This window comes from Cyprinodon tularosa, unplaced genomic scaffold (genome assembly GCF_016077235.1).
Source record: "Cyprinodon tularosa strain WSP-4 unplaced genomic scaffold, ASM1607723v1 ctg176, whole genome shotgun sequence".
NCBI lineage: Eukaryota > Metazoa > Chordata > Actinopteri > Cyprinodontiformes > Cyprinodontidae > Cyprinodon > Cyprinodon tularosa.
The window spans coordinates 361,792-389,590 of record NW_024038582.1 but is presented as its reverse complement, the minus strand read 5'-3'; the positions used below and the strand labels follow the sequence as shown (position 1 = coordinate 389,590).

Sequence of the window (27,799 nt, the reverse complement as noted above, 5' to 3'; positions counted from 1 at the left end):
TGTGCTATGCTTGAGAAAAGCACAGGGAGAGGGGATTGGCTGCTGGAAGCTGTAGCGTCACTGAGGGAAAGCTTGGAGGATGCTCTGCAAAGCTGGGAGGTACTACATTCGTTAAGAGTTTGTACGGAGACCCCAGCCTCCATTAGCTACACTCCCACAACCCCGGAGAACCCTGCAGGACGATTTTTCCACACCTAAGCTCTTGTTTACTCCTCTCCAGCCATGAATTACCTGCGCCGACGTCTCTCAGACAGCACCTTCATCTCCAACCTGCCCAATGGCTACATGACAGATCTTCAGAGGCCTGACCCAGCTCAGCCTCCTCCACCTGCTTCCTCCACCCCCGCCAAGTCTCCAACAAGCGGGCCAACACCTCCAGCTGCTTCCCCTGCTCCAGAGAGGAAACCTCAGCTTTCTCAGTCGACCGGTGCTGGCTTCTTCAGCTCCATCACCAATGTTGTAAAGCAGACAGCTGCCTCAGCAGGGCTCATGGAGCAGACCCAAGTCACGACATCCAAGAAGTTTAAGATTCTCCTTGTGATTGATGAACCCCAGCAGGAGTGGTATGGGAATACATCACTCAATCCTAATTAGTTTGCTGTTTACCTTTTCTTTTTTTTCTTTTTTTTTTTTTACAAATTGTTTTCACTTCATCCTTAGTTTCAGTTTTCCTCTAATGACTCTCTTGGGTTTTGTACAGTTAGATAGAGATTTGAAATTACTGATAGCATATCTATCAAATGCATTGCTAAATAAATGTTTATTATTATTAATCCCCCTTTGTCTTCATCCAAAATTCATCAGGAGTAGTGAACAATTAGGGAACTAGAGTATTCTGGTTTGGAGGGATGGTTCTGTTGAGATGACATAACATCAACATAGATGTTTCCTGTTTCCTTCTTTCATCTTCTTTGTACATTTTTGCTGCATTTTCTCTTTCTGTACATTATTTTATTATGCTAAACTGGGCTCCTTGATACAACTGTTCCTATCATTACTTTGTAACACGATGTACTGCATTCGTAGAAAACTGCTGTGCTACAGGTTGTGCTGGACCTCTGGTGCCATTCGAAGCACTGCAGTGCTTTTCTTCAGTCACAGAGGTTTTCCCCCACTGCTCACTGGTTGCATATCACATGACATGCATAACACGGACATAGGAAAAGGTGAATGTAAGGCACTGCATTGGGAACCATCAGTTTAAAATACTGCAAAGCAGAAAATAATGGTTGTATCATCATTGAATCCGTTTCATTTCCCACTCTAGGAAATGACCCTCATTTCATTAGAAAGAAGAGCATGGAATTAAAAATTAAGCATTTTAACCTGATGGTGCCTGGTATCCAGGGTGATCTTGCTGGACAGGATAAATAAACATTTTTGTCTGCATGCTGCACTTAGAATCAGTAAAGTGAGTGCATTTCTTCTTGTAGAAGCCTATCCAGCAGCAATCCACTTTAACTGAAACATTTTATGATGAACACTTATTTGTATAGGGTTAGAGTGGATAGATCATTTTTATGCAAAAGCCTTTGGTTTATTGCATGAAGCTTTTATTTTTGTTTGTTTGTGTTTTTATTTGGATAGAAAGCAGAAGACTTAGTCAACTGCAACCAAGGCATTAAGTCTGAAAATTTTCATCTTGCATCATTGAATAATGTAATGTGTAAATGTAAATCCCTTTATTTTCCCACAATGGGGAAATTCATTCTCTACATTTTGACACATTCCCTTGTGGAGCAGTGGGCTGCCATTGTGTGGCGCCCGGGGAGTAGTGTGGGGTTAAGGGTGTTGCTCAGGAACCAAGAGTGGAGGGTGTGGGGATCAAATTGGGTACTTTTTAAGAGCACAAGCGCACTGCTCTTAACCACTAGGCCAATACTCCCAGAGTTAAGTAATCATATTACAGGAAGAAAAGCATTGTAAGCATTTAGAGGGGTAAAGATGCATGTATCCATCTCCTGCAGAAGCTAGTCAAAGTAAGAGAGAAAATCCTATGTAATCCAGTTGTGTTAGGACAGTTTAAATATTGTCCCACAGTGGTAAATTCAGCAATTACGTCCTATTTGTGTCAGAGGTATGATGAGAATCAGAACAGTGGCCTAAGATGAGAGAAATACAACGGTAACTGAAAGCTAACATATGTGGACTCTATTTTCAAATATGCATGTCGAAACTTATTTCAAATGGCCCACAGAAGACATCGAGGTCACAATTCACAGCAGCTCCCCAAAATTAGGTCGTAACAGAATGGAAATAGGTGTTGTGTTTCTGTTGATCTTAACATCAGCTGCAAAATTCAGATTGTCATGTTAAAATTTGGTATAAAAGAACTTTCGGTAAAAAAAAACATATAAACTATAAATGGTTTAGATTGGTGGCAGTTATACAGCATTCCTGGTTTGCTTTGTTGGCCTATTTTATTCCCCTTGTTTCGTTTAACCCCTGACCCTGACTGTTTTTGACCAGATTGCTTGAATGAGCTTCTTCTGCAGGATATTGAAATTCCTGCTTGGTAATATTAATACTTGTGCTTTGGAAATCACCCCAAGATACAGGAAACATGATTTTATAACAGATCAAACTCTTATCAACAGGGTGGATGTGAGCCATTTGTGTTCATGTGGTCTTTTTTTTTTTTTTTTTAAAAAGGGAAGCTATTTGTGTAGGAGGAAGGATTTAATCAGACATAATTTCAAGCAGAAAAGCTGCTTGATTTTTGTGCATCCTCAGTCTTGTGGTTAGTATTCATCCAGATCTGATCTGGTTAACTGTATACTCTGTGTGCAATTTGTAGTGCAGACATTTTGTCTCTCTTTACTGTACTGCACCATGTGTTTGGTGCGTATAGCTCATTATCACCATGCTTTTTGTGGATAAAATGCACACATGCGGCACTTAAAATAATGAATTTAAAGGGCTTCCTCTGTCTAAGAGCTGCATCTATTTTTAATGACATCTCAGTAGCACTATGCAGAAGGTGTTTGACTGTGTTTAGCTTCTTTGGGTAGTTTTCGGAGGACCTTTCTGCCAGTGGTTCTGATTCACAGTAGCAGGAAAAAATTAGTTTTTTTTATCTAGAGATGTGATAATATATTGAAATTTTACACTCTAAGTACTAAAGATACAGTAAAACAACAACCAAATAATAAACCAAAAAGTAAAAAGGGGAAAAGAGTTTCACCAGAAGATCCCTGATGCTGTTCATGTTTTCACCACTCTCATTGGCAGGACTGAAAGTATATTAAATATGTTGGCAGCTGCTGGGAAGCCTTTGGAGGACGAAAACTGCTCTTTATTTCCTTTAGGTTTTGGCAGGAATCTAATGTTCTCTGTGATGTTGCACATCCTGGGACTAGAACTTAATTTGTGGGCTTTAACTCACACTGAAACTAGGAGTGTGTTGATATCTCTGTCTGTGCTGCCAGTAATTTAAGCCGAAGGGGCCGTGGTAGATCTCATACTTATTTCCTGAACAAGCCTCGATTATTAAGGAAATCATCAGTGAGGGATCATGTTTATCTCTTTTCTCGCTCGCTGTATCTCAGAGAATTTGTGTAAACCATTAAGATATGTTAATGGCACCATTTAGTTCAAATTTCCACTAAACAGCAGATTAAAAGTTTGTATTAGTATTTTTGTCAAAACTACAAATATTGCAAATATTTAACCAACTGCAGAAACCAATATTTTTATACAGCAGTCGGAATTCAGAAAGGATTTTGATAAAACAATTAACTCTTGGGAAATATGAAAAAAGAAACAGGTGTGTATATTAATTTAAGTTTTTTACATATTTTATGGCCTTTTGAATGTCTTGTATGAGGTAATCTTGACTGTTTTTTTATTCAGTTTTTATTTTTTCGATGTATGTACCTCCACCTAATTTGCTTCATATTTGTTTCCAATTTCTTTAAAAAATAACTTTGGCAAAAGTTTAAGATATCTGCGATCTTATGGATGGAAAATATTAGCCACCTATATGGATGTTACATTAAACTGTGAGTTTATTATGTAACCGGTTTTGCATACAGGAGGTTCAGAAAATGGGTTGTGTGCCATATTCAGAGAACAGACAGAAGCATCCTGTCATCCATCCAATGCTTTATGCTTTAGATGAGGCTACCACTCATCCAGACAGGTTCAAATAGTTCCAGGAATGCTGTTAAACAAATTACTCTTATTGCAAGAGAGGCAGACGAAACACTGTACTACATATCTGATTGATGGCTGTAATGAACTGTCTTGTTTTTTAGTAATATGTCAACATTTAAAATAGACAGATTGATAGATTCTTGAGTATTATTAAATGTTTGGATCTGTAAAATGTAGAGGTATAACTGAATAAAGATGTATGTCTTATGCTGGAAAGAGAGCCTTATGCAGACATTAAAAGCATCAGAGAGAGGATGCAGGCAGAATAATTAGACATTAAAATCCAGCAAGGTCTCTACTGCCTGCCTGGCTCTTGGGTGAATCATCCGAATGAAAAATTCTGTCGCAGTAACATGTGAAATATTTAATCAAGATGGCTGTTTTTCTAAATGCTTTGTGAAAGAAGGCGCTAAAGACTAGGTTATTGTTTCACTTTTTCATATTGTTGTATTATTTAAGGTTACTGTAAGCATGCTCAGTGTGGTTAAAATCCCTTCCTTTCAATAAATAAAAAAAAATATTTTCTAGTGCTAAACCAAAAGAGAGAGGAAGAAATTGCTTCAAAACTTCCTTTTCCCAATGTCGTCATTCAACATACTGAGATAACTACACACTTGAACAATTTTGGAAAGCCTAGGGAACTATGTCATGACTTTTTAAATTGTGAGATAGGTTAATTATGTTTGTATATTGATTTATAAGGCTAATTTAAAAACACACAAGTTGCACCAAATGACTGTACATCGAGGCAAAGCAAATAAAGGAAATTATACACAAAAAAAATCTCAGTTGAGCTAAATCGGAATCGGAGGATGTAATAAAAGCAGTGTTGCACCGATACCAGTATCTGGCGGGGCCCCGATCCAGCACTAAAATGGTGGTATTGGTATCGGCGAGTACCAACAAATAGGGCACCCATACCATTTTGAGAGCCAAAAGTTTATTCAGTTATTGCCACCCATTCAAGGTAGGGAATATAAAATTCATAAAGGTAGGCAGCAGCTTGACAAAGCCATAATGGCAATTATTTTACATCCAAGTAGTATACAGTTCTTCATATATATACACACATACACACATCAATTTCAAACAGATCACACAGATATCGGTATAGTACCGGTATCGGCCAATACTGCACAGCCAGGTATCTGTATCGGGGTCTAAAAATGGCATTGGCGCAACACAAAATAAAAGTAAACAGTAAAAAGCACTGCCTCCTTTAGAGGGCATGGAAAATGTAAAGAAATTAGGAGATATATCATTATATATATTTATATATATATGGGGAGGGGGCTTTGGTACTGACAGTTTGTCATGGAAGCAAAGGAATCCAGGTGAGCACAGAGGAGAGCGGATCAGGTTGAACGGAGCAGTGACCTTTGCTCTGGGCTGCCAACTGGGGAAAGCACCAAAGGCGTTTTTTTCAGGAGCTCGAACCTCAGGAACATTAGTTTTAAGAAAACAAAGTTCAGGAACCCAGGCAGGCTAGGAGTTGCCACAGAGGTTAACACTCTGTCACTGGAGAGTTGGCAACAGGCAGTTTAAGTAGTCCACTGCTTGATGGGGAAGAGGTGAAGCCAATCAACCTGCCACTCAGAGGGAAATTGCTTGAGGAGGACCTCTGGAGGAGAAGCTCAAACCTGGTTAAATGAAGGAGGAAACTCCCAGACCCTAACACTGTGGCCCTCCATAAGCCCGATTTGTCCTTAGTTACAATTGCAAAATGCCCGAGGGGTTCACAGTTGTCTGCTGAAATTATTACACATATGTTTAATCGTCATAGGAATGTCCAACTATTATCTTTTAAGAAAGCACATAGCTTCTGCATTTCAGATGTGAAAATGTTTCATTACTAAATGTGTGAATCTTTCCCAGAAGAAAAGCAAAAGAACTTATAATGTAGACTGAAGCTGGTAAGAGATTGTTATAATCTACAGGGTTATAAATCCTGTTCTCACATAATCTGAAAGGCCCTTTCACAGGAAAGAGGCAAATATTCCAAGACCAACGCAAAAACATATCATTACATTTTGCAAATGAAGTCAGGAAAAATAATTAGATGTGTCTAAAGAAAATCTAATTCAAATTTTTATTTATGGCTATTTTAAGTAAATTTATGTAAAGTTCTGAATTTCAAGAAAAAACTCTAGAATATTTTGTCATTTAGCAAATAGAAAAATGTTGGTTATCATAGAGAGGCTAAAAGAGGTTTAGTGTATTTTTTTTTCAGACAGTGTTATACATTGTTTATAGTTTAATCTGTGCAGGAACATTCATTAGGAACCTTTCTCTTTTAAAGCAGAAGTAACCTTTAAAACTAGAGGTATTTTCAGGAACCTGATAAACCTTGGTGCATATTAATGCATTCTCTGAATGATTACTGAATGAACAATTATGTATGTTGTTAGTTGTCCTTTGCTCAGCAATAATAGGCTGGAAAAAAAATCACCATATGCCACACTTCCTCACTCAGCCCTATGCTGGGAAAGATTACTGTTTATATTCCAAAATTGAAATCAGAGGCCTTTTTTTCTTTGTGCCATCTTCTTTCTGTTTGCTCATCAGCTTCCCATACGCAGGGTTTGCGATTCATATTTAAATAAATGTTTTCCTCCCCAAGATCTAATTGGGTTGTGAAAGAAATATTCAGCTGTGAGCCCTTGATAAATAATCAGTAAGAGCAGAGGATGTGACAGAGGAGTGATATAAACTAATGAGGTTAAGGAAGGAAAATATTTTAGTATGTTGACAAAAGTTGCTTAGGCAGTTATGCAGAAATATGTATGATTTCTTCTAGGCTGATGTGTCACCATACATGGTCCAAAGTATACCTCTGTAGGAATGCAGTCGATGTTGTTAATTTGAGGCCTGAGCGGTAGAAAGAGAAAACCAAAATGAAACCTTCTCCATGGCAACTCGAGAAAATAGAGGGGAGAGATTGTTTTCTGTGGAGCCCATTATTTGAGTATATGTTGGAGATTTTCTTTAGCCTAAACATGTTGTTGACTGCTCCCCCTGCCTATTAATTTGGTTTGCCGTGTAAATGTCATGCTGAGAGAGAGGAGAACATGAGTTATGAATTAGGAGAGAAGTGTTATTTTATATTTCCAATTCCGATTGATTGCTACTTGTTAGATTTTAACAATTTTGACAATTAACTTGTTCATTTTTATGTTGTTTAAAACACATTTCAGTGTAAATTTTATGTAGGAATTTTATGTAGACCAACATAAAGTAAGTGAAGAGGTCTAAAGTTTATACAGTTAAGATTAGAAAACTAGCACAAGAAAGACGTCTGTGTTAAAATGAAATCTTGCACAAACTTGGATGTTAGACTGAAGTGAAAAAGTGTGAAAGTTTCTGCGTTTCAGCAGTTGGACAAACACAGAAGGAGGCATTTTTCTTCTTTGTTTTCATCACTCAGCAAATTGGCTTTTATTCAGCAATGAGTCACTTTTCTCCTTGTTGCAAAGTCAACACTATTTAGTAATATTTTCATAATGGATTTTTATCGGACACCTGTAATTACTTTAGTGAATTAGACATGTTTTTTTTTTCTGCCAGGGGGAAATTGTTCAAAGGAAAGAAGATACTTGAGGATTATGATATCAAAGTGGAACAGGTATGTTTAATGAAACCATTTGGATCCATTTCAGGTGCTTATGTGAAACAAAGAGGATTAATTTTCCTTACCTTGTATAACCTTCTGATTTTTCTGGGTTCAGGCTGAATTCAGTGAGATGAACGTGGTTGCCCATGCCAACGGTTCCTGCAGTGTGAATATGCAGGTCCTCAGAAATGGCACCAAGGTTGTCAGGTCAGACAAACAAATGATTTTAGTCTGTTTTGACTGTTCTGCGTCCGCCCACAGGCTGACTCATCCACATCGCTCTCATCCCTTGGCACAGCTTTGTTTACATGTCTGTTGTTTCTCCATTTTCCAGGTCCTTTAAACCAGACTTTGTCCTCATTCGTCAGCATGCCTTCAGTATGACCCAGAATGAAGATTTTCGCAACCTGGTCATTGGTCTGCAGTATGGGGGTGTCCCAAGCATGAACTCTCTGGAATCCATCTATAACCTCTGCGACAAGCCGTGGGCAGTAAGTGCCAGAACAATGTGGTGGGCAGAGGAACAATTTGTTCTGCATTCTGGGGTGAAGGAGTGCATATTTAGATTTTCAAGTTTCTCTCATATGTGTGTTCAGTTTTCCCAGCTTATCAACACCTACAGGAAGTTGGGACCTGAGAAGTTCCCTCTCATTGAGCAGACCTTTTATCCCAACTACAAGGAAATGGTAAGCACCTCATTTGATTAAAAACAAACTTATTTTGTGGTAATAATCTGTGGTGATTAATAATGAGATAACATTGCAATTCTAACTGAGTTACTGAATATCCTTGTCAATTAGGTGAGCATGCCTGCATTTCCAGTTGTTGTGAAGATTGGACATGCCCACTCCGGTATGGGAAAGGTACAGTGATGTTTCATTCCTTTTTTTAATCGCCCTTGTGAACACAGTGCTTTTAAAACGCATTCCTTTTTAACTACTTAAAAAATCCTGATAAATCCACAAACCCAAGTATATTTTATCTATCAGTTGTTGATACTTGTTAATAAAAAAAAGATAGATAAAATAATTTTTCAAGATTCTTTTAGACAAAATGTCTGAAAATTAAGATGAAAAAACATATATATGATTTCTACAGGTGAAGGTGGACAACCACAGTAAGTTCCAAGACATTGCCAGTGTTGTGGCTCTCACTCAGACCTACAGCACCACAGAGCCTCTCATTGATTCTAAGTATGACATCAGAATCCAGAAGATTGGTACCGACTACAAAGCTTACATGTAGGTATTATTAAATGTCTGTTACCCACCAGGCTGAACAGAGCTAATCTTTTTTATTTAAATGTTTTATACTTATCAGGAGAACATCTATATCTGGCAACTGGAAAACCAACACAGGCTCTGCTATGCTTGAGCAAGTTGCTATGACTGACAGGTAATCCTTTGTACCCTCATTGCTTTGTTTTTATTTGAAGGTGATATGTTATGCTTTTTTAGGTCTTCTAAAGTCAGCTAAAGATTTGGTACTACAGAGTACTAATTTGTTCTAAAATAATAATTTTCTGGCGTTTTTCTTCCCAACCTGGAAGAAATACATATAACCTCACTGTGCTGCCTCTCCCCCTGTGGGTACTGGGTTGCAGCATGGTATCATGTCACTTCAAGCAACAAGGTTCTTTGTTGAAAAGACTTCTTGCAGCCATACACACATTTTCATAGTTGCTGTCACTGTGCAGATTAGGTACTAAAAAAGCGACTTTAGTCTCAACGTAAATAAAAAAAACACTCACATCACCACTCCCTGATCTGAGAAAGTGGCCATGTTGTTTACTGGACAGGCATGAAGTAAATGTATGTACTTCCTTTCAGAGGGGCGGGTAATCATTGTCCTACATAGGATTGTCATGGCCACTGGTTTTCCAGAACATGGAGGACCTGCTGCTACTTAGACATCCATGAATTAAGCAAATGATCACTTTGGGCATAATTTACTTAAATAAAAAGCTTTAGAACACGATTAAAAGCCATGATGTAGACCCTTTAAATCTAAGTTCTACCATTGCTAAATAGTTAATTCAATTCACTTCATTCGTATAGCACCAATTCACAACATATGTCATCTGAAGACACCTTACCGAGACCAATCAACCAGATCATACAGTCAGATTGGTTCAACATTTTCTATCTAAGGAAAACCATCTGATTGCATCGACTCAGTGACTCGAAAGAAATCCCACACACCAAGAACACATTTACAGTGGAAATGAAAGCTCCCTTTTAACAGAAAGAAACCTCCAGCAGAACCAGGCTCGTTGTGAGCGGCCATCTGCTGAGGCCGACTGGGGTTCAAGGAGACAGAAGCAGACATACAGAAAGAAACAGGGATACAAAAGGCAGCTGTCATCCAGCTCCACAGGCAACCCATCCTGGAAACCCACAGCCAGGCAGGCAACCTACGAGCCAGAGTCAGAGGATGAAAGTGAGCACATACATTTAGTCACAGTAAGAGAAACAGAAATATACTGAAAAGAGACTAAGCTCCAGCATCTATAAAATGAAGGTATTGATGGCAGTAGCACAGCTGATATTTCCCTCCAGGATGGTGTCACAGCCAAAGAGGAACAGACCTGATGAAGCTACTATATTGAGAAAAAGCAGAGAGAGCATAAAGGTAGAGATTGAAATAACAAATACTACAGAGTGGGAAAATTAGAGAAATAAGATATAATATTGCACTTTCCATAAGAGATATAGAATGAAGCAGAATGATGAAAAAGGGGTCCCCATGTTCTCTAGCGGTCTACGCCTATAGCAGCATAACTATAGAGATAGCTAAGGATAACCTGAGCCACTCTAACTATAAGCTTTATCAAAAAGGAAAGTTTTAAGCCTAGTCTTAAAAGTAGACAGGGTGTCTGCCTCACGGACCAAAACTGGTAGTTGGTTCCACAGGAGAGAAGCCTGATAGCTAACAGATCTGCCTCCCATTCTACTTTTAGAAATTCTAGGAACCACTAGTTCCTAGTGGATTTAACATTCTGGATTTAACAGGAAGCCAATAAAAAGAAGCCAGGATAGGCGAGATATGACTCTCTTTCTAATTTTCATCACAACTCTGGCTGCAGCATTTTGGATCAGCTGAAGGCTTTTAACTGCAGTTTGTTGACTTACTTCCTGACAGTAAAGAATTTCAATAAACCAGCCTTGAAGTAACAAATGCACAGACTAGTTTCTCAGCATCACCCCTGAACAGTATAGTTCTAATTTTTGCAGTATTCAAGAGATGATTATTGCCATCCAAATGAACAGACTGACTAATCTGCTTCATGGTTCAAAGACAATAACTTCTGTTTTGTCTGCATTTAGAAGCAGACAGTTAAAAGTCATCCGGCAGAGTCACAGTCTGTTGTCTATGTAATGGGTTAGTTTAATTAGGATTTATAGACAGATATAGCAGAGCATCATCTGCATAACATCCATCCCTCTTCTCCCGCTTAGTCTTGTCAGGGTCGTGGTAGGGTCCAGCAGTCTAGTCCAGGGTACACCCTCACCCACTGCGCAGCCTCATCAGCATAACAGTGGACATTAATCTTGTGTTATCTTGTGTTAATAATCCTACCAATTGGGAGCCTATATATATATAGTAAGGAGAATTGCTCCTAGCATTGATCCTTGTGGTAATCCACATGTAACCCTGGAGCATTAAGACGAATTTATCCTTAACATAAATAAAGTCAAATATGTCAGATATATAAGATTTAAACCAGCCTAGTACAGTTCCCTTAATTCCTACAAAATGTTCAAGCATTTCTAAAAGAAGATATCAATTATTAATATTATTTTTTTTCTGTTCATCAAATATTCTTTTCTGCTGAATGATTGATATTAAGACCACATTTTGTAATATTTCTCATACTATGCGTCATATTTTAATTGTTTTCCAGGTATAAGCTGTGGGTGGACACCTCCTCTGAGATTTTTGGAGGTCTGGACATTTGCGCAGTTAAAGCTATTCATGGAAAAGATGGCAAAGATTACATTACAGAGGTAAGAATCTGACATTTCTAAATTGATGTTATTTAGGAGGATATTTACGGATTAGTTTGCACTATTTCAGTTCCATTAAAAAACTTGCATCCAAATATTGGGGACATGAATGTAATATTTCTCTTAATTGGTCTTTCCAGCTAATATTACATAACATCATGATGAAACAAACGTGTCATACATTTTAAAACAACAATTGCGCATACATGTCTTCATTTTAGTGATTTATGTTTTGTTTTGTTGCTGTCAAGCAGCAACAAAGCATTAGCCATGTGCTTTTATAACCAGCACAAAATCATGTAGCTTTATTGGAGCTGGATATTTAACCATTATTGGTAGAATTCTTCATAGGTTGATTAACTTGGATCATTTGATGACACAGGTATTTTTTGTTAGGATACTCGACAAATTGTTAATAGTGTGGAGGTCACAGTTTAGGGAACATTTTAGAGGCTCAATATTAGTATGTATCCCTCTTTGGCTTTTATTTTTTTGCATAAATTTCCTCTGCAACTGCTTATTAGTTCTTGCATCTGCTTTATGCAATACACAAGTATTTTTGACGAGAACACAGCCCCAGAGCATAATGCTGCCATTACGCTGCCTTAAAGTTAGTACTGTGCTTTTCTGTTTTAACGCCCCAACTTTACATTTCTAAGTATTCTTCTTGTAGTGAATAGATCTACTTTTTTTCTCTAATCATAAATTTAAAGGCTTCTTCAGAGGGCCTTAATCTTTCCTGTCTGGACAGCTGAAAAGCTGAGAGAAGTCTTCTGGTTTTGATCCAACAACCTTTTTGTACCCTCTAAAGCTCGCCTCAATGTCGACAGTGGCACAGGGTTTATAGCATTTTTTTTAGTTCAATGTAGGTTTGTGTCTCAATGTTTCCTTTGATGTTCCTGAATGTTCAAACCAAGATCTTTGACCTGATGTAATTATGACTCGAAATCCCAGCCTATTCTATCGATATTTTGTAGCATGTGCTTAAAACCCTGGCATGTGGTGGGAATTTTTACAGTTTGAAACTCCAAAAAAAATCCAGTAAAATGTTTTATGAAAGCCTGTAAAGGGTAACAAAATTGGTTTGAGTTTAAGGATTCTTAACTAATATCAATTTGTGTATTATATTTAAGCCTGCAAAGTGAAATAGGACCCTGTGTAGAATTCAAAAACTACAAAATAAATTATATGTGTTCACCCACCTCCTGTTTTTCAAGCCTCTAAAGTTTTATGCAGTACATCTAAATGTTTCCTTGCAAACAACCTGTATTGCATTTGCACCATTGTATACTGTATGTACATATACTGCTGACCAGAACAATATGCAGGCCAAGACCCTCTTCTAAAAAATATTGTCTAATCAAATTTTTCCTTAAGAGAATAAAAATGTATGCAAGTTATTGCCTTATAATAAAGTAAATTATTCTGATCTTTAGTAGAATGTAAATATATATTAGTGCAGTATGGTTCCTCTGCTGTAACCATCTTCAATGTTGCACAGGTGGTTGGTTCTTCTATGCCACTAGTTGGAGAGCACCAGGCTGAAGACAGGCAGCTTATTGCTGATTTGGTCTTAGCAAAAATGACCCAATTAGCTGAGAGAGAAGCTAATGCTCCCCAGAGACCCACAACCATACAACCATCCCAGGTAAGAAAGCACACTTAAATGCACTAAAAACATGTCCTTCTTGTTTGTTTAATTAAATTAAACTGCTCTTTTGTGTCTAATGTGTGTATTTTTATTCGGGATATAGGGAACTGGCCAGAAAGGTGAGATTACTGGTGAGATCACTAAGAACGGTGCTGGCCGTCCACCTCAAGGTTGCCTGCAGTACATTCTTGACTGTAACGGTGTTGCAGTGGCTCCAAAACCAGTCCAGGCCAACTGAGAGCCACAGAGGGAAATGTCCTCTTAGAGTTTGGATGGCAGGATGCCCATTAGCTGCGCTGACGTTTTGGTGAATGCTGACAGCCACAATCAGATCTGGTTGTTGTGATCTCGGTACAGCTTGGAGCTGACCCGGACTGTGTTTTTTCTTAACTCTATGCAGTGTCAACATGTACTGTCTACCTGTTCACCTGTTGGTTTGTGTGCTTGTATAGGTCACTTGTGTTTCAGCAGCTGTGTGTTTTTTCTTTCTTTCCATTGGGGCTGTTGTTGATAATATAAGAGGAAATTTGTGCCTACACTGAGTTCAGTGCTGCTCTGTGCTAACTTTCTAACCCAGCTATGAAGCTTTCATTTCTTCCTAACTCTGTGTCTTAACTTGATTTACCATAAGTTGGTGTGTACCTTTAGATATTATTCAAACTGTAGGTAACCATGCAGTTTGAACTTGTATATCTCAGTATGTGTAAGATAAATGTGTGTGTATGGTTGTAGTGGTGAATATTTTTGTATTTATACGGATAGATATTTATTTTTGTTTGTTTGCATGACTGAAAGAAAGACTGGTAAAACCTTTAAACGTCTGATGATGTGCGATGTTTATCTAACATGGCTGTTACATCGCTGTGTATAACTAAGCTGTGTTTCTTGTGATTCTATATCGTGAATGTGTAATAACAGATTCATACTAAGAGTATCATGCAGTACTTTTATCTTAATTAAGCATTATTTCATTCTAGAATACTGTCCCTATTATATTACTTATAGTAGAATCTAAAAATATGCCCATATCATAAAAACTAAAAGTTTATAGAAGATTTTATCTTGTAGAAAGTCGTACAGATTCTAAACACAGAACTAAGCTATAATTGAAGAGTTTTAAACCAAAGAGAATATTTAGTGTTAGTCTTCGCATTCCAGAAACCCAAAATGTAAATAAAAATACTGGGACTGTTAATCCTGCACATGGGTGGGGCAGATTAATGGATGACCAGTGGTACTGGATAACAATTACCTTTTCTAATTGTTTGGTTCACATTTGATTCTGTATCAAAGCACTTTTTTTCAGTTGTTCTGAGGCAAAAAATATTTCTAAAATCAAAATGTTTTATGTGTGGATACTGCCTAAAATTGTTAAATATGAAGTCCTGGTGGTAAAATTTACATATAAGCTTTTAGGAAGTGTTTTTTTAAACTGCACTAGAGTCCTTATTCTGATGTTTCGTGTCTTATGTAGTTCTGCTGTGCTCAGATTACTGCCATTGCTGGGAGTTTATGGAAAGTGCAATATTATATCTTATTTCTCTGGATTCCGTGATATTCTTACAGATGCATCTCAGTTTATTAGATTATAATCAGAAATTGCATTTATTTCTTTAATTCAATTCAAAGAGGGAAACTTGTATCGATTCATAGTTAATACATAATTATCCTGCTTTACACATATGAAAAACTAACATTTATTTACGTGTTTTTTTGTTTTGTTTTTGTATTTTTGCCATTTTGGTGCAGAAACATGGCAGAGAGAGATTACTTAACTGTGATAAGTCACAAAAGCTCATTACTAAAGAAGTTGTCTGTATCCCAATATATTAACAGAGGCTTCAATGGAAAACATTTAATAGAAAAAAAAAGATGCATAAGCAACACCGATAATGGCAGCCTTCAGAGTTTATTGTAAAGCAAGGTCTTTTTAAGAGATCTGGGGACATGCATGAGGTGCAGCTAGGGTGCTTCAGGAGCAACTACACACAGATTGATCAAAAGTCAGATGTTCCTGGTCTAAAAGAATAATTACTACAGTATTGAATTGAATTAAAGAAATAAATCAAAATATTGATAATAATTTAGACTGTTCAGATGCAAATGTATGATTAAAATCAGATCTTCCATTAGAATTATTTCAAAAAGCGATAATCAGGATCACATTGAATTACTTTTTAACAAGCGGCTTTTATTTCTGGGGTCTTGTTCACGTGTTGTTGTCCGGTGGTTTATTTACAAAGGCCATCTAGCTTATCTAATATCCTAAATGGTCAAAGGCAACCAAACTGTAAAAAAGAATCCATTCAGCAAGATCTGTGTGCCGTTCTTTTATTTCAAACTGTAATAAGTGCAATTGTTTATCTGTGAGTGTATCCTTGTAAAAAGCCATGCCTGAGGCTTTATGGATGTGTTGTTCTGTTTATTAGGAAATATGCCATGACATTGATGAGCGAAGAGACACAAGTCATTGACGGCTATGTTGTTTGCCCTTAGGCTACTGAATATAGCTGAACTTTGTCATTTGGCCGTCGCGTTGAGGTGATACTCCTGGCTGCAGACTGTACCTAAAACTGAAGAACTATTAGAAGCAGTGCTGAGCTGTAAAAATCAAGGTCTGGTTAAAATTGAAAAAAGTGAAACAATAAGGTGTTAACTATTTATGTCACTGGCAATAAAGCTTCCTTTGCAATACATGGGTTGTTTGTGTCTTTGTATATCAATGTTCCAAAAAAGTAAAAAAAAAAATCAAACCACTGGACTTTGCCTCCCATCCAGGAAGCTTTTCAATTCAAAATGTCAGAATTAGCGTTGAGTTGCAAGCTTTATAGAGTAGCCCAACAAAGCCTTTTTTTGGCTTAGGAAACATGCAAACTGAACCGGAAGAACAGATCCGCCCTAGGAATGGGGATTCGTTGAGGTCTTTGCTAGCCTGCAACACCCGATACTGGTCTATGCCTCTGAAAAGGGAGTCTTTAGGGTAATTGTTGGCCTGGCTGACCAGGAGAGATGTCTTGGTCCCCTGCACACCGATGAGGATTATGATAGTGGGAAGGAATCCACTCTATCGCTATGTTCTAGGTTTTATGATAGTGGAAATCTGAGTCCACCCCCTCAGTTTAAAGGTATAGCGGAGGACTTTCACAAATTTTTGAAAAGACCCACCCTCTCCACTGTAAAAAAAAAAAAAAAAAGCACATGCACAAACCCTAACCCACTCCCGAGGGGGAATGTACACTATATTGCCAAAAGTATTTGCTCACCTGCCTTGACTCACATATGAGCTTAAGTGACATCCCGTTCCTAATCCATAGGGTTCAATATGACGTCGGTCCACCCTTTGCAGCTAGAACAGCTTCAACTCTTCTGGGAAGGCTGTCCACAAGGTTTAGGAGTGTGTTTATGGGAATTTTTGACCATTCTTCCAGAAGCGCATTTGTGAGGTCGCACACTGATGTTGGACGAGAAGGCCTGGCTCTCAGTCTCCGCTCTAATTCATCCCAAAGGTGTTCTATCGGGTTGAGGTCAGGACTCTGTGCAGGCCAGTCAAGTTCATCCACACCAGACTCTGTCATCCATGTCTTTATGGACCTTGCTTTGTGCACTGGTGCACAGTCATGTTGGAAGAGGAAGGGGCCAGCTCCAAACTGTTCCCACAAAGTTGGGAGCATGGAATTGTCCAAAATGTCTTGGTATGCTGAAGCATTCAGAGTTCCTTTCACTGGAACTAAGGGGCCAAGCCCAGCTCCTGAAAAACAACCTCACACCATAATCCCCCCTCCACCAAACTTTACACTTGGCACAATGCAGTCAGACAAGTACCGTTCTCCTGGCAACCGCCAAACCCAGACCCGTCCATCAGATTGCCAGATGGAGAAGCGCGATTCGTCACTCCAGAGAACGCGTCTCCACTGCTCTAGAGTCCAGTGGCGGCGTGCTTTACACCACTGCATCCGACGCTTTGCATTGCACTTGGTGATGTATGGCTTGGATGCAGCTGCTCGACCATGGAAACCCATTCCATGAAGCTCTCTGCGCACTGTTCTTGAGCTAATCTGAAGGCCACATGAAGTTTGGAGGTCTGTAGTGATTGACTCTGCAGAAAGTTGGCGACCTCTTCGCACTATGCGCGTCAGCATCCGCTGACCCCGCTCCGTCAGTTTACGTGGCCTACCACTTCGTGGCTGAGTTGCTGTCGTTCCCAAACACTTCCATTTTCTTATAATACAGCTGACAGTTGACTGTGGAATATTTAGGAGCGAGGAAATTTCACGACTGGATTTGTTGCACAGGTGGCATCCTATCACAGTTCCACGCTGGAATTCACTGAGCTCCTGAGAGCGACCCATTCTTTCACAAATGTTTGTAAAAACAGTCTGCATGCCTAGGTGCTTGAATTTATACACCTGTGGCCATGGAAGTGATTGGAACACCTGATTCCAATAATTTGGATGGGTGAGCAAATACTTTTGGCAATATAGTGTATATTAAATGCGTGCAAGAGCATGAACGAGCCCATTTCTCCTTGTGCACACTCTGTTTAAAAGTTGCTGTTTTCATTGCTCGCACAAGTTTACTTTCCCAAAGAAGACTTGCAATTTTTCCACTATGTCAGACCCATCACCTAAAATGGGGACGAGCACGTAGGACGACCTTACGTAAACATATCACCAGAATGATTGACAATTAGGAGGACCACTTATTTTGATGATCCACCCAGAAAAAGAACATCCTCCACTATACCTTTAAGGTTGTTTTTTCTCTCCTAACACAAATGGCTTTCTTCATACCTTTATCAAACCACCTGTCTTCTTTGTCCAAAAATATGAACATTCTGTTCCTCTAAAATAATGTTTTTTGAAATGACTATGACCTGAATGACTGAGAATTTTCACCAGCATATTGTATATTAATAATTTTCTTAAGTGCTTATCTGTCAGGTTTATTGGGAAGAAACGGGGTATGGATATGTTCCTTAAGAGAACATTTGTACTGAAATGATTTATTGGTATATCAGGTAAATATTTGTCTGTCCTGAAACTGATTTAGATCTTATTACAGAATATTTTTAGCTAAGAAAAACAAATCCATCTTCAGAAACATGACAACAAAGTCAAAATGTTTTATTTTTATACTTTAAGCAACATTTAATTGGCAAACCATGACTTTCTATTTTCAATGGATATAATTTAACACATAGCCAGTCTGGTTCTATGAGGGCCTGGGCCGAGGACCGTACCTCCATATAAGCACGATATAATTATTATTGTTTCAGTCAAAAACAACAACACGCAAAAAAAAAATAAAAGGTAGCACACAACAACTCAAAAACTGAGTTTTTCTATGTGCCATCAGAACAGTACACATTTATGCACATTTTATCTCTTTAAGAGCTACATGGTAATTTTTAACTCACCACCTCAAATAACTTAATGTAATAACAGGCTGTGAAAAAAATTACCTTCCTACAGATGCCTTTTTTTCTTATATCTTCAATTTGAAAATTTGAAATCAAAACTATTTTATTTTAAAGCAAAAAATAAACAGATAAATAAATCATATTTGAAATTCAATATAGCTACTAAAGGAAAACAAGATGTTTCCAGCAACAAAGCCTTTTCTAAAAAAGTAGAAACCCCTACAGGTTAATTTAAACTAACACAGCATTTCAAAAACAGACAAACAGTCCATTGTGAAAAAAACATATCTGGATTTCTTTGTGATCTTAGCTTCGAGCACACATGGGTTATTCAACATAACATTTAAACCAGAGGGGAAAAAAATCCTGCAAAGGCGATGGAAAAGATGAGAATTTTAAAGTAATGCAGCTGCTGTAGCAAAGGTTGACATAACCAGTTATTAGGTCTTAGGTATATATCACTCATGCACATATATCCAGGTAGGTTTGAATAGATTTTCACCTTTTTAATCAAATAATTGTTTAAAAACAGTATTGCCTTAATCTTTCCTGTCTGGACAGCTGAAAAGCGGAGAGAAGTCTTCTGGCTTTGATCCAACAAACTTTTTGTACCCTCTAAAGCTCGCCTCAATGTCGACAGTGGCACAGGGTTTGTAGCATTTTTTTTAGTTCAATGTAGGTTTGTGTCTCAATGTTTCCTTTGATGTGCCTGAATGTTCAAACCAAGATCTTTGACCTGATGTAATCATGAATCGAAATCCCAGCCTATTCTATCGATATTTTGTAGCATGTGCTTAAAACCCTGGCATGTGGTGGGAATTTTTACAGTTTGAAACTCCAAAAAAAATCCAGTAAAATGTTTTATGAAAGCCTGTAAAGGGTAACAAAATTTGTTTGAGTTTAAGGATTCTTAACTAATATCAATTTGTGTATTATATTTAAGCCTGCAAAGTGAAATAGGACCCTGTGTAGAATTCAAAAACTACAAAATAAATTGTATGTGTTCACCCACCTCCTGTTTTTCAACCCTCTAAAGTTTTATGCAGTACATCTAAATGTTTCCTTGCAAACAACCTGTGTTGCATTTGCACCATTGTATACTGTATGTACATATACTGCTGACCAGAACAATATGCAGGCCAAGACCCTCTTCTAAAAAATATTGTCTAATCAAATTTTTACTTAAGAGAATAACAATGTATGCAAGTTATTGCCTTATAATAAAGTAAATTATTCTGATCTTTAGTAGAATGTAAATATATATTAGTGCAGTATGGTTCCTCTGCTGTAACCATCTTCAATGTTGCACAGGTGGTTGGTTCTTCTATGCCACTAGTTGGAGAGCACCAGGCTGAAGACCGGCAGCTTATTGCTGATTTGGTTATTCAACATAACATTTAAACCAGAGGGGAAAAAAATCCTGCAAAGGCGATGGAAAAGATGAGAATTTTAAAGTAATGCAGCTGCTGTAGCAAATGTTGACATAACCAGTTATTAGGTCTTAGGTATATATCACTCATGCACATATATCCAGGTAGGTTTGAATAGATTTTCACCTTTTTAATCAAATAATTGTTTAAAAACAGTATTGCCTTAATCTTTCCTGTCTGGACAGCTGAAAAGCGGAGAGAAGTCTTCTGGCTTTGATCCAACAAACTTTTTGTACCCTCTAAAGCTCGCCTCAATGTCGACAGTGGCACAGGGTTTATAGCATTTTTTTTAGTTCAATGTAGGTTTGTGTCTCAATGTTTCCTTTGATGTGCCTGAATGTTCAAACCAAGATCTTTGACCTGATGTAATCATGAATCGAAATCCCAGCCTATTCTATCGATATTTTGTAGCATGTGCTTAAAACCCTGGCATGTGGTGGGAATTTTTACAGTTTGAAACTCCAAAAAAAATCCAGTAAAATGTTTTATGAAAGCCTGTAAAGGGTAACAAAATTTGTTTGAGTTTAAGGATTCTTAACTAATATCAATTTGTGTATTATATTTAAGCCTGCAAAGTGAAATAGGACCCTGTGTAGAATTCAAAAACTACAAAATAAATTGTATGAGTTCACCCACCTCCTGTTTTTCAACCCTCTAAAGTTTTATGCAGTACATCTAAATGTTTCCTTGCAAACAACCTGTATTGCATTTGCACCATTGTATACTGTATGTACATATACTGCTGACCAGAACAATATGCAGGCCAAGACCCTCTTCTAAAAAATATTGTCTAATCAAATTTTTACTTAAGAGAATAAAAATGTATGCAAGTTATTGCCTTATAATAAAGTAAATTATTCTGATCTTTAGTAGAATGTAAATATATATTAGTGCAGTATGGTTCCTCTGCTGTAACCATCTTCAATGTTGCACAGGTGGTTGGTTCTTCTATGCCACTAGTTGGAGAGCACCAGGCTGAAGACCGGCAGCTTATTGCTGATTTGGTTATTCAACATAACATTTAAACCAGAGGGGAAAAAAATCCTGCAAAGGCGATGGAAAAGATGAGAATTTTAAAGTAATGCAGCTGCTGTAGCAAAGGTTGACATAACCAGTTATTAGGTCTTAGGTATATATCACTCATGCACATATATCCAGGTTGGTTTGAATAGATTATGATGACCTTTATGATGTAAAAACACAGTGACAAAACAGATTTACTAGATCAAAAACATAATTTTATTTATGAATTCGCCTTTACTCCTTTAAATTAATACATTTATTAAATATTTATTCCTTTATAAAGGATGCACCTTAAATTCATCTGAAATATGAAATCCAGCCCAGAAGTAAGCATCAAATTAGGCTGTAGTTAATCCAGATTAAATTTAAATTATGACAATGAAATAAAATGACTTCCTACAAATCAGAGAAGTTCTTACTCAAGATTTCTTTTATAATTATCAATCTACTATTCAGTCTTTTTTCTTTATTTCTTTCAAATTATGGCTCCTTTAAGCACTCATAAATTTGCCTCTATAACCCGTTTCAGACCCAGTTCTGAAAATTTTTGGTCACACAGAATGTCGATGCACAACTGCAGCCTGCCTGTACAGCGGAAAATCCACTGCAAAGATTCAACACAGTAGAGCTGCTTAGAAAATGCTGAGTGTTTTCTTTTAATCAAATAATTGTTTAAAAACAGCATTGCTTATTCAGATGACCTTGATGATGTAAAAACACAGTGACAAAAACAGATTTACTACGAATAAAAACAAGTAAATTTAATTTATGAATTCGCCTTTACTCTCTTTAAATTAAACATTTATTAAAATATTTATTCCTTTAAAGGATGCACCTTAAATTCATCTGAAATATGAAACCAGCCCAGAAGTAAGCATCAGAAATTAGGCTGTAGTTAATTCAGATTAAAATTTAAATTATGACAATGAAATAAATGACTTCCTCCAACTCAAGAGGAAGTTTTACTCAACGCTTTCTTTTATAATTATCAATCATATTTCAGTCTTTTTCTGATTTCTTTCAATTATGGCTCCTTTACGCACTCATAAACTTGCCTCTATAACCCAGTTCAGACCCTAGTTCTGAGTTTTGTCCACAGAATGTCGATGCCACTGCAGCCTGCCTGTTACAGCGGAAACATCCCACTGCAAAGAGTTCAACCACAGTAGAGCTGCTGTAGAAAAGCTGGTGTGGTTTTTTATCACATACAATGTCAGCAGTCTTTTAGCAAACATCAGCAAGCAACTCCCAACAGATACAATCTGTTCTACAAGAGGCATTCGTCAAACACCCAGATGGTGCTGATGTTGTTTTTCCATCTTAACGAGCTGACTGACCCGGCCCAAAGCTTGTTAAAGGTACAGAGGAGCTCCAAGCAAAGGAAGTGTTGGTATTTGAAGTTCTAGCTGAAAGGCTTCTGTCTAGACTCCTACCAGCTGTCTGCCAAGCTGCTGCACTACAAGTTCTAACCTATAGGGCGGGGGGGTCACAGTGCTGACCATCTGCCACAGATGAGCATTATATAATGAAGGGGAATTGAAAACCTCTGTGATTTATTTTTTGAAATATTAGTTCACGAATGTAATCAATGAAAAACTAAACAAATTACACCACATCTCAAGATATTTTAGCCGAGTGGCAGCTCTTACATGAATGCTGCCATAGGTGCACCGTTTTCTCATGTCCTTCTGCAACAAATCAAAATGAATAGATCCAATATCATCTGAGATTCTGCATTTAAATAACATGCAGTCCAGTCCAACCTACAGCATCTCTGTCATCCTATTGTGGGGAGCAAGGAGGAGGCGGAAACTTCAGACAGAATGCACATCCAGATAAACAATCAAAGATGACTGGCAGAAATGTTGTATGCTGGTTTATCTGACAACCCCACCACCACCAAACACAACCATTACCTCACTATGGATTATTTCCTTAAATGGCTAATAACTCTCGGTAGAAACAATAAGTGAAAATGTAGAGAGGAAAAATGCAACCATATTCATCAATTTTCTGAAAAGTTAACATGCATCAACATGATAGCTGTATCATGAAAAAAAAACGTTGAATTCTTATTGCCATCTGGTGGTGGGCTTGATTTGCAAGGCAAGAGGTCTGCAGCATACTAGTTACTATGGCAATTTCCTGAATCAGACCACAGTTCAGGGTCTCCTCTGCATTCTGCAAAATGATTTTTTTCCTCTTGTACATATACAAGAGGCTATTACTGCACCCCCCGATTAAGATGTGGCCTTTGAATGATCATTTTACAACATATATAAAAACGGCATGCTTATTAGCCAGAGGAAAAAGAAGTGGAAGATATACATTATTAGAAGCTTATCAAGACTGCTGGGTGTGCTGCTGCTGCCCAGTCATGTCACGTCCTCACTGTCTGGGCTTAAACAGTCACTCAAAACAGAGAGAAACAACGTAACTAATGTTGATCGTGACTAAGTAAGATAATTTTAGCAAATATTTTGCTTAACTGAAAGATACAGTAACTATGCAAACATTCCTTGTCATAACTATAAACCTTAAAGCAGTTTTGAAAGTTTATCTGGTACTGGTATTACCAAAAATATGTATTTTCTGATTGTGAAGTGAAAGAAAAATGACTCAGATTTCAGAGCATAATCAGGAAAGTGTGATGTATATGTTCTCAGTTATTAAATCTATTCCAAACAACTGTCGCAGTCGCCTTCTTGGTAAAACATTTTCAACTGTTATTTACATATATTAATAAAGACAACCTTGTTGGACAGTAACAAAAAATGTCCTCCTTGGCTGTAGGTAAAACAGAAAAAGGGAACATGGTTGCCCGCTTCAATGGAATCAAAATTACACCTTTTGGTCTACATCCAAAACAATATGTGGAGGAGAAAACTTACACCCTGAGCAAGCACACTGAAATATGGGGATGACAGCCTCATGGTTTTCTTTAGCAGGACAGGGAAGCTGATCGGAGTTGATGGGAACAATAGGTGGGGCAAACAGTTAGAGACTAGGGCAGAGGTTCACCTTTTATGAGGACGATGACAATAAACATAGAGCCAGAGTCAAACAGTCTATAATCAAAGCCGACAGTAGGGGTCACCAGTGCGGTGCCTGTTGGCACCAAGGGCCCCTAAAGGACCACTGGAGGTCTGCACCTTCTGAAAACAAAAGAAATTTTATTTTATTCAGTTGCTCTTCTTTTTTAACCAAAATTGCATTTATATAGATTTCAAAATGACAATAACTAAAAGAAAATAAAAAAAATTAAAAGAAAAACAATAAAACTATGAATGTTATGCAAGAGGTTTAGGAAAAGGTCGACTCCTCCAGATCATAGGTCAGTATTAGTACCCTTTCCTATGATTCAGCACCCAAGAAATATAGCGGGTAAAATAAGTATTGGACATACCATTATTTTTCTCAGTAAATACATTTCTAGAGATGCATTTGACATGACATTTTCACCTGATGTCGGAAACAATCAATAAAATTAACACATTAAAAGAAATCAAAACATAGAGGTCCAGAAATTAAGTATATGTTTGCTAAAGATAAATATGTGATCAATACTTTTTCCCTGTGCTATTCCACATTAATCCACATTACTTCATTTCTGGAGATATATGGTTTAATTTCTTTGTATGTGCATGGATTGTTACCAACATCTGGTAAAAAAGTCATATCAACAGCACCTCTAGAAATATATTTACTGAGAAAAATGATTGCATTTTCAACATGTATTTTACCCGTTACAGCTGTTATGGTTATAGAAATTGGTGACCCCAGGCCTACAATATTCATGTTTTTTCACAGCCAGACCTGCAGCTGTTCATTTTCTGTCTTTTAAGTCAGAAGGGAGAACTCAGAGTTAAATAAATTTTAATGTTTGCATCTTTCAAGACATCCCAAGAAAAAATACCTCTTGATTTAATTTTTGTTTCAGAGTTCCAATAATTTTGGTGTATGTGGATTCTTCAAGAACAGAGTTTGTTCTAGAACCCACACTAGATGGTGCTGTTTGCCTGACAGATGGTCCATTGAGCTGATTTGATGCAGGTATAGATCAGATAAAAAAAAAAAAAAGCTGTGAAGACTTTGCTCTTTGGTTGCAACACATTTCAGATTGGCTCCTTCTCCTGGGTATGAGCCTTTATCCAAACAAGGCCATAGAAACAGCTTAAGATCTTCTAAAGAGAGCTGTTTTTTTTTTTTAACCTGGCACCATTTCAAAAGTCCATAAAAAAACAAAATAAAGTTATTCCCATATATAGCTCTTATGTTTACAGCAAACCTTAACACTGAGTGGCAAAACCCCACAGGAACAGCCTGCTGAATGTTTATACTCAAACAAAATACAACTGTCCTGTCTCTTTCCACTTCTGGTCCCCTGCCTGCAGGATGGTTGTTGTTCCAGAGCACCCGCCAGTGGCTGTGAAATACACAGAGGCATCAGCCAAGGGTGGAATCCCTTGGTGGTGTATGTGAACTGGATCCCCAGACCGCGTTGCTACAGTGCTATAGCAAACATTACACGCTGCTGCAAAGTCTTGCTTCTGTGTGGGACTTAGCTGTGTCAGAAGGCTGGATGGGGCTCCACCTGTCAACATCAATGCCTTCCAAATCTAATAAAAGGATTCAATTATTGCTATTATTGTAGAAGATTGTATATTTTCTAAATGTCCTTATGTGCACACAACTATTTGCATTGTTGGAGATAAATTTAACACAGTTACACATCCATATTCAGTAATAAGGGTTATCTGTGCAGTTTTTCTTTCCTTGTATTTAGTGCGCTTATATAAGCCTTTCAAAAGGCACTGAAAGGTCACAAAAGAAAAAATAATCTAATCAGGTGCAGTTCATGCAGCTTCATAAAATAGTTACTTAAAAAAACCAACCACTGATAGAAAGTATATTAACTTTATATGTGAGAGTTGCACACAAGCATATACTATATATTTAGTTAAGTGAAAGAAAAAAATGTGGTAAAGAAAGGTGCATAAAAACAGAGATAGAGACATACTTTAGTTATTGGTAAGCAAATTGCCCTGAAACTTCAAGATGGTGTCAGCTGCAGCTCGAATCACTGCTTTAAGCATAACCACACAATCTATCTATCTATCTGGGACATGTTCTATTACATTTGTCAGAAACATTTTAGCTGACATATAAAGTACAGATTGGATTGGATTTTAGTGCGCCACAAATCTGTTTTTAGATTAACATACCGGTAATTGCTGCATTTATTTGGAAATCAAGACCCAGTGTGGAGAAAGTGGATCAAAATAGGTTTTTATAGTTATGATTTGGAGAGCCAGTTTTAGAGCATTCCATGTTTTCCTTGTGATGACAAAATCTGTGGAGAAGCCGATATTATTTTCGCTCAGGGTTTATGAACTGTCCACACTACCAAAAGTACAAATGACCCAATGCGAGGTAGATTGACTAATCCCCACTGAGGATCTATTGATAAATGTTAAGAGGAAAAGACCAGATCTACTGTAAGAAGACCTGGGCTTCTAGACCTCTTTAGCAGCATAAATGAAGCAATAAATGATACAAAAGTATACACCAAATATTGAATGCATATGCCAGGGGTTTGGGCATCAACTGGATGACTCGATGCAACAGATATGCTCTCACTTGGCAATTGGTTATATTAAAATTCAATTTAGAAAATACCTTAATTAAATGTTGTAGTTACTGGGTGTGCTTCGCTTAGTCCTCAATGTGGCTGACCCGGGTTTGAATCCATCCTGTGGTCCTTTGCTACCATTATTTATTGTTTGGGTAGCATTTCACTGTTCTAATAGCGATGGCGTTATCAACCCAGAAGTTTATGTAGTCAGTCAGTCACAGACTAACTTGTTGCATTGATGTCCTCTACATCTGGCTGACAGTGATCACAGTCTGTATCCTCAAAACAAACTTGCAGGGCTTCCTCCTTCCTTCATGAGACCATCTTCTTTCAGTTTTTTTTAATTGTAGGTTGTATCTTATAAAGTGGCTTATAATCTGATCAGGAAAAAAAAGATTGTGATCTGATTTTCCAAGAGAAGGTCCTACTTTAAAGATGCGTGAGTCATAAATGCATTAAACAGGTCCAAAGTTTTTAACTTTGGCAGATGGCAGAAAGTGAGGCGTGATTAAATCACCACTTATTGCCACAAATGCATCTGATTGTGTCTCGGGCTTTGCAAAAACGGAACTGATTAGATCAAATGCAGCGTTGGCAATGGAAGGTGAAATTTAAACGGTTACTAACAGAGCACTGGTAATCACTCTGGGCAAAATATGGCCGAAAACCAACGGCCAGTAGTTCAATATATCGGCAATAGTGACAAATCCTCACATAAACATATCTGGATGATACCATCTGTTGTTCACAAGCACTGCCAAGCCACCTTCTTTGACTTTCCAGTCTTCTTTAAGTCTCTCTGCTCATATGGTCATAAAGCCTGGCAGAGAGACACTGGAGTCAGAGATACATTGCAGCCATGTTTCAGT

General features: G+C 37.6%; 1 protein-coding gene across 1 annotated transcript; it reads left to right on the top strand.

The window, feature by feature from the left end:
• The first annotated feature begins 12 nt into the window (after window positions 1-12).
• Window positions 13-16,119, top strand: syn2a (synapsin IIa). Its single transcript, XM_038281820.1, has 11 exons — window positions 13-563; window positions 7,720-7,777; window positions 7,881-7,972; window positions 8,100-8,256; window positions 8,362-8,451; window positions 8,566-8,628; window positions 8,864-9,006; window positions 9,086-9,160; window positions 11,670-11,772; window positions 13,274-13,420; window positions 13,527-16,119. The coding sequence occupies exons 1-11, from the start codon at window positions 223-225 to the stop codon at window positions 13,659-13,661; spliced, it is 1,404 nt and encodes a 467-aa protein (XP_038137748.1). The 5' UTR covers window positions 13-222; the 3' UTR covers window positions 13,662-16,119.
• Window positions 16,120-27,799: the final 11,680 nt, after the last annotated feature.